Source organism: Bacillus rossius, chromosome 17 (genome assembly GCF_032445375.1).
Source record: "Bacillus rossius redtenbacheri isolate Brsri chromosome 17, Brsri_v3, whole genome shotgun sequence".
In the NCBI taxonomy this organism is placed as follows: Eukaryota; Metazoa; Arthropoda; class Insecta; order Phasmatodea; family Bacillidae; genus Bacillus; species Bacillus rossius.
In genome coordinates this window covers 3,583,633-3,592,046 of record NC_086344.1, presented here as the reverse complement: position 1 = coordinate 3,592,046, position 8,414 = coordinate 3,583,633, and the positions used below count along the sequence as shown (strand labels likewise).

The window sequence follows — 8,414 nt, the reverse complement described above, 5'->3', positions numbered from 1 at the left end:
TAGAACATCTGGGAAGGCTACCCCCCTCTACCCCGATGTGCAGGCCACACCGCGCGGCTTGTTACGACAGCGCGCCCCAGTAACTGCGGCCCGTGGCTGCGCCAGCGCGCGGCCAAACAAACAAACAAAATTCTGCAAGCCCGCAGCGCGCCGCGCCGGCCCCGTGCCCCAATTACATGGTCACGCCACTTGCGCTGACGAGTGAACAGAGCAGCCAGCCCAGAGTCCCGTCAGTAAAGTCCCTAAATTTGATTTCAACAACCCTGCAAAATTTCAACCCGCGACAATATAGAGAAAGTGTTAGCGGAGGAACTGGGTTCTGATCTCCGCGTCAATAAAGGAAATGCAACTTTTACATGCAGCTGGCAAGGTGATACTTTCAGCACTTAGAGAGCTAGCGAGGCAGTGATGGCGAGAAACACAAGACGCAATCTCCATATTGAGAGTGGAAACGCACCACCTGTAGGCAGGAGAGGTGGTTCCTCAGCAAGGAGGGATAGATTGAAGAAATGCCTTGGTTGAAGAAGGGGGGATGCAAGTTGTGATCTCCGTGTGGAAAAGGGTAAACATGTTCCATGTCTGTAGGTAGGTGAGGTTGTTTCACAAAATGGAGTGGGGCCGTTGGAGGTTATGGGGGGAGAAATGAGTTGCGACATCTTTGTCGAAAGGGGAAATGTGATGTCTACCTTTAGGCAGGTGAGATATTTCCTCACATGGACTAGTGATGAAAGGGTATGTTGGAATGAGTTTGTGAGTTGCGATCTCTGCTGCTAAATGGGAAACGCGTTGTTCACTAGTATGTAGGCGAAGTTGTTCCTCAGCATGGAGGGGTGAATGGAAGAAATTTTGGCGAGGGAAGCAAGTTGATATCTCCGCGAGGAAACTAGGAAACACGGTGTTCACCTGTAGGTAGGTGAGGTGGTTATTCATAGGGAGGATCGCCGAGGGTAGATGCGGGGGAGACTAGAGGTTCGACCTTCACGCTGTAAGGGGCAACACGGTGTTCACCGGTAGGTAGGTGAGGTGGTTATTCATAGGGAGGATTGCCGAGGGTAGATGCTGGGGAGACACGTGAGTTTCGACCTTCGCGTTGAAAGGGGCATCACGGTGTTCACCTGCAGGTAGGCCAGGTGGTTCCTGAGCACGGACAGGTTGAGCCGCGCCACGAGGCTCAGGTTGGCGCCCTTCTGGTCCAGCACCATGACGACCCCGGGCACCAGCCCCGCCCGCCAAACCGACAGGTCGTGGAACATGGAGTAGGCCTTGGCCGCCTCGGCGTGCACGAAGCGGGACGGGTCCGCCGGCTCGGCGAAGCGACACACCAGCACCAGGTTGCCGTCGGGGTCGCGGCTGGGTAGCGCCGACATCTCTCTGTGAGGGGCACCACAACAGTCCTCGGACACTCTTACTATGAACCTTTACAGGTCCTGCCTAGTTGGTGAGGCGAAACGACAAATGCAAAAACTCTCAGGTGATCTGGCACATTGTTGTCTCTAAGACCAAGGCAAATGGACTGGCGTTCTGTCATATTGTTGTGCGTAGGACATCCATGAGATTTGTGTGGAAACTGGGCTGGCGTTCTGTCATCTTGTTGAGCATAGGACATCCATGAGTTTTGTGAGGAAACCGGACTGGTGTTCTGTCATCATGTTGTGCATAGGACATCCATGAGTTTTGTGTGGAATCCGGACTGGCGTTCTGTCATCTTGTTGTGCAAAGAACATCCATGAGTTTTGTGTGGAAACCGGACTGGCATTCTGTCATCTTGTTGTGCATAGGACATCCATGATTTTTGTGTGGAAACCGTCCCATTTTATGCCGTATAAATAGAGGTAATGGTACCTTCAAGAATCTCAACTAGGAATTTTATGTCTAAAGTTGATTCTGAAGTATGCATTTTATTAACTCTCGCTCTCTTACTCTCATATAGTTTTAAAAAAACTAAAACTGGAAACAGAACTCAGTGTATTCTTAAATGCTTTTAAAACGATACCTCTCATATAGCTTTAGCAGTTCATTAATCGCCTTGTTTTTCATGAATCTCTGCACACCGTATGTGTGCCCAGGTAGGCTCAACCCTTGAGCTAAAATCTTTGCCAGCGAAATGAAAAGGAACAGTGAGGAAAACATAAAAGACTCTCTACCTTCTGGTAAACATTTATGGTGCAAACAAAAACATGTGAAACGCATTACCTCAGAATTAACATCGTGAAGCCTGAGAAGCACATAAGAAAGCTAAGCCTTGAAGATATCCAGGTAGGTCTTGAATTTTTACATTAGAGCTTAAGAATAAACTTCACGTCCCCTATCTTGAAATAAACAACGGTAAACGTCAAGAAATACTTTTAGGCTTCTGGGTTGAGGCATTGACCATATCAATCACGGTTTGCCTGACATTTCGGCATGCCTTCTTGCAACCTTTCTAAAGTTGATAACGGCCTAAGGATAACTAAATTATTGAAAGATGAATAAATGATAACCATCTTTTTTCAAGTAAGAAGTAGTTAGTAAATTCGGCCAAAAAAAGCCCTACAATCTTGTTGTCGAATACGCACATAAGCCAGACACTCTGAAACGAAAATATCTTGGTTTCTAGTATTTAAGTTTTCACGTTATTGTGGAACAGTTGAATAGTAGTGACAGCAGTGACGTGGCATTTGTGGGCGACTCACATGATTTGAAGAGCTCTCTGCACTTCGGGCCTCGAAGGGTCCCTGTTGCTCCACACCTCAGGGGCGCTGGCCTTCAACGAGTAGTGTCTCTCCACGGTGTGCTTGGTCGCGTCTGTCTTGTAGTTGCAAGCGTGCAGGAACATGATCAGCATCTCGTCTGCGAACAATGGACAGCTACAGCGTGACCCACCTTTAGTTTGCAGTGAGCAGTTCCAACGGGCATTTGTTTTATCTCTTTCTGCTATTAGCACTGTCCTTTTCTCGGCATGCAATGTTGCCAGATACAAGCCATAGAGAATGACAGTTTAAGACACAAATTTACCATTTAATAACAATTATTGAAATACATTCCATATTTTTTATTAGTCATAGTCTAATAACATTATATTTTTACTTACATAACTGCTAAAAACCATCTTGCTTATGACCTTTTTTTGCCGAAAAATTATTTATATAATTAAATATTAAGAATTTTGACTCTCTTTGAGCACAGCACATGATTTAATGGAATTTCTTCTTATTAAAATTGACTGACTGGTACAGACAGTTTCTCCTGTGAAATACATAATAAATGGTTTTTAGAAATTATTTTTCAAAATGACTTTAATGGCAACTATTTTGTAAATATACACTATTTTATTGTCTCAGAAATATCAACAAAACATGAAAATTTAAAAATTTAAATTTATAATTAATGATGCCATACAAAATAAGATATTTTTTTTAAGTTCAGATGCCGAATAGGATCAATCTGGCAATAATCTACGCCATTTATCCTGTACTCAAACTAAGAGTGACAATCAGTGCATATATGACTGATAATGCCGGCAGCAGTACGCTTCGCCGGTGAAACTATGCTATTCGGATTAACAGCCAATGAGGTATCGAGAAAGGTTTGCCTATGAAGAAAGTGTCCGATTATGGTCGTTCAGCTTCAGACCAAATGCAACGAAATACAGACAAGCCCGAACATTACCGATTCCTTAAGACTGGCAAGGTATGAAGCCAACAAGCTAAAAGCCGTGGCTCCATAAGAAATAATACATGGTCCCAGTATCGGCACATCTGTACTACTGATGGCATACAATTTTAAAATTCGTTCATTTAGCACTACTCAAGGTCTTTCAGATGCCCTTGAGAACTCAAATGCTAACGTCACTGTGAAGCTCTTTGACTATTGGTTGGAATGGGGAGGGAGGAAAAATAAGGTTTTTAGTTTAGTATGACAAGTGTGTGAAATGTCACTGTAAGAAAAAAATTACGCAAAAAGAGTTTAAGAATCGGTTTGTTTCTTCTGTTTGGGATTTAACGAAACATTTATAAATATTAATTTAAAAAAAAATCAATTTTAACGGCTGATGTAACCAATATTTGTAAAGGCGATACTATTTTTGTGTAAAAAATGGTAATGCGATTATCTGTAAGGTACTTGCATAAAATAACGTGGAAAAATGTATAAACTTCTGGGTTTTGAACACATTTTGTGACCTAAACATTAAAAATTATTAATGTTGAACTTATTAAAATTTATTAACCACTATAATCACTAGAGAGTCATAACTAAGTATAGTGTGAGAATAATAAAATTTTAAGCTATAAAAAATTATATGACGGTCAATTTATTTAAATTTTATTAAGTTGTGTGACTAGAAAAGGTAGATTTTCTTCAAAGCTATTTTATTTCTAAATATAAATAATTTTTTTTAATTTTAGCAATTTGCGAAAATTTATTTCTTCTTTATTCTCCCAACCGTAGTTCTATATACGGCCTAAGATAGGGTTTCACAGACCAGACACTTTTCACGTAATTCAAACACCTTAAACATAATCGATTTCACACCAAAAATACAGATAAGTTCTAAAAATAAAATTACTAAAATAAAGGTTTGCATTTCCAAGCTAGAAAAATTTGAACCGTGAAAATATTAAGAGAATGTAGAATTGTTCTAAAAAAAATATTAAATCTGTAAGAACACATTTATGTGAAATTATTTTATTTTGAAGATAGTTATTGCTATAGTATTAACATTTATCAGCAACCTTTTTTAATACTTTTTTCTCCTACTAAGATTTTTGTTAAAAAAGTGACTACACGAATTATAATTGGATGCACTTTTAAGTTTAACTACCAAAAATGGATCTATTATATTTTTGGTTTAATAACTGTTTTCATATAGCTGCATAAAATAAGTACTATTTTGTAGTAAGAATACGAAGTATGGGTTCCTAAGATGTTGCATTTATACAATCTTTTATGAACTTATAATGTGATTTGTTTTTTATCTGATACCAGCATACAAATCGAATGTTCTTGGGATATTTATACAGCTGATAAGAGTAGTTGGAAATAGGGGGTTCAAGCACAGGCGCAGGAGCCAGGAGCCCGCCATCTTGGATGACGTCATCGGCGGCCATCTTGGATGACGTCATCGGCGGCCATCTTGGATGACGTCATCATGACCTTTGACCTTGACCTTTGACCTTGCTAATCTATGCTAATCTATGCTAATCTATGCCAATCTATGCCAATCTACGCTAATCTATGCCAATCTATGCCAATTCGTATGCCAATCTATGCCAATTCGTATGCCAATCTATGCTAATCCATATGTTAATCCATGCTAATCCATATGTTAATCCATGCTAATCCATGCTAATCCATCCACCATTTTATATTTCTAGAAATTTCCACCAACTTCGAATCGTGACGTCACCGTTGCACTTTTCGTCACGGCCGCCATCTTGGATTCGAATTTTTTTTTTCGAACTTTTGAAATTCGATGTAATCATCAGCCACCATCTTGTTTCGTCTGCTGGTGGCCGCCATCTTGTTTTCGTCTGCTGGTGGCCGCCATCTTGTTTTCGTCTGCTGGAGGCAGCCATCTTGTGACGTCATATAGTTCTGTTGGTCGCCACCAGATAGCAGCAGGGATTATTTTATTTTAACTAAAATATTTTCAGTGCCGAGGCTGGGATTCGATCCATGGGACGTGAAAACGTCCAGGATGTCGTGGTTACGAGGCGGACACCTTGACCACTAGACCACGAGACCAATTGGGATATGGTGGAATAAATAATCTATATATGCCACGTAGAATAAATAATCTATATATGCCACGTACTGACGTCAAGTTTTATGATAAAAGGGGGGAGGGTGTCTTTGCCTTCCCAAATGCATGAAATTCAAATTATTATTATACCATCGCCATCTTTAATTCTAGCACAGACTACCAGATGGCGCCAAATTCAAAATATTAGTTAGGGAGTCGGCAGGCAGGTGTCGCATGCCGCCATCTTGGTTCTCAAGTTGGCTGGTAGATGTCGCTAGTATCGCGCACCAAATTCAAAAATTAGTTGCCAGAGGCGCCGCCATCTTGGTTCTCAAGTTGGCTGGTAGATACCGCTAGTATCGCGCACCAAATTCAAAATTAGTTGCCAGAGGCGCCGCCATCTTGGTTCTCAAGTTGGCTGGTAGATGTCGCTAGTATCGCGCGCCAAATTCAAAATTAGTTGCCAGAGGCGCCGCCATCTTGGTTCTCAAGTTGGCTGGTAGATGTCGCTAGTATCGCGCGCCAAATTCAAAATTAGTTGCCAGAGGCGCCGCCATCTTGGTTCTCAAGTTGGTTGGTAGATGGCGCCACCGTCGCCATATTTTAGTTAATATAATCGATACCAGATGACGCCACCGCCGCCATTTTTAGTTCCTAGTGTTGCTACCAGAGTGCCACCGCCGCCATCTTTAATTCTTAAAGTTACCGCCGGAGTGCACCACCGACACCATCTTTAATTCTTAAAGTTACTGCCGGATGACGCCAAGTGTTATGTAGTCAGTCTAGACAAGTCGGGATAAGTTTGGAACCTGTAGCCATATTATTATTAATTAATAATGTATGTTTATTAAATATGATAGAGTATTTATAAAATATTGGTGTTGTGTAGAGTCTCTCTCTCTTCTTCTCGTAGTGGCGGAAGACATCTCGAAGGTAGTGTTACAATTTATGTATTAAAGCAATCACTCTAGCTGAGGAGGTTAATAACTTATAGTTACAATTCAATAATAGCGAAAATTAAATGTTTTGAAATTAAAGCAAACAACGTAAATGTTAAACACATATTTATTTAAATCTTATTACAAACAGCAAGGGGTAAGAACAATCGATGATTTAAAAGAAGTAAATAACGAGTAATAAAAGTACATAATATTCACACACTACACATCATAGTGACAAAGGCAACATTAACTCGAGACCCAATTATACATAGTAGCATGGATGGTCGAATAGCCAGAATTTTAAGTAGCTGAACATTACAATGGGCGCAATGGAATTTTCCATACATTTTTATACATTTATCCAGGCGGTTTCCATAAGTCTTTTAAAAGTTTGTTCAAGCTAGGACAGTTTCTTTCATTATGTAAATCAACAATGTTGGCACTGCACAGTTCACTCAAGATAAATTTTTGTTTGTCTCCTAGAACGTACACTAAATATCCTTCTTCAGGGTTGATGATGTCACATAACACTGATGAGATTTGGTCAAAGCACACTTCACCTTCGTTCCACGAGAGTCCATGCACTTCATAAGTCAGTTTACGATTCTCGCTTTGCGACAGCCTGTCTAGTTCGGACCAGTCACATGGCGGTTTGAATATGTATTCGTAGGTCCTTAATACATCACCGTCCACGATGAACATTGGTCCAAGTTGCTTAACCACATACCCCTTTTGTGATGTGAGGCACTGAATGTTGCAGAGAAATAATGTCATTTTTGCCAGTACTCACGATAACTGATGTGTGAAGCTGTGCTAGCTCTGCAAGGCTGATGCTAGTTCTACAGGTATGACTGCAAGGCTGCAGTGCTGATGTTGTCTCTAGGATGCTGAATGTCAGACTGGTTGTAACAACCTTTGGTGTCGTAGTACACACAAATTTATAATTCGTCTTCATCACTATCCCCCAAGCCACTATCCGTTCCTTCATCCACATCTTCGTTCGCCTCTTGCGCTTCCTTTGCGGCCTCGATGCAGGTCATAACAGCCTGATATAAATAGGTAATAAATTCCTCTTCCTCAGGGAACTCAGCGAGAATGTTGAGGGTGGAGGATGTAAGGTGGTAATGTATATCATTAAAGTCCATACCTATGTAGCGACGTACTACCTCCATTACAAATTCCCGAACATCGTCCATCGTAACACTGTTTAAATTACAATCGCAAACACTCTCCGCGTAAACACTGGTGGAAGCCATGTTGACTGGAGCTTGGTCAAAAGCAGAATGAATTCTATACCTACCACGTTAGCATGGAGATGTTGTCAGAGCCCCCCCACACCACTGGGCGGCAGTTACGGTGACCCCGGAACTCGCTCGAAATATCCTGCACAACACATTCCAAAAACATGACGTAGCCTATGGTTGACGGCACAAACACCCTGAGTGGCTCTGTGTGTTTCCTCCTGCCCGAACACGCGCTGCTGTGAAAGCCTCTTCCCGAGCACAGACGTCACTCCCGCAGCAGACAAAACAGGCGTATGCTACAGGAGCTAGAACAATTGAATAACCAAATATATTTAGACTACCCAACTACATAAATGACATGAGATAATTTCTGTGCGATAATCGTACTTTAAATAATGCAATGTATGTATAAACAATAATCATGACTAAGTACTTGAAAAAAAAAATATGTAAATGAGATGTTATTCACCTTTAGCGCTTCTCGATTTCTGTATCTGCTACCCACGA

General features: G+C 41.3%; 1 protein-coding gene across 2 annotated transcripts in view; it reads right to left on the bottom strand.

Moving 5' to 3' along the window:
• The window catches only part of LOC134541016 (alpha-tocopherol transfer protein-like), a 79,645-nt gene that overhangs the window by 20,810 nt on the left and 50,421 nt on the right, over positions 1–8,414 (bottom strand). For both annotated transcript variants that reach the window (XM_063384143.1, XM_063384141.1), the window contains exons 3-4: positions 2,673–2,829; positions 1,116–1,371 (exon numbers count right to left, since the gene is read on the bottom strand). In XM_063384143.1, the coding sequence (XP_063240213.1) occupies positions 1,116–1,371; positions 2,673–2,829 (413 nt within the window). The remainder of the gene's footprint in view (positions 1–1,115; positions 1,372–2,672; positions 2,830–8,414) is intronic.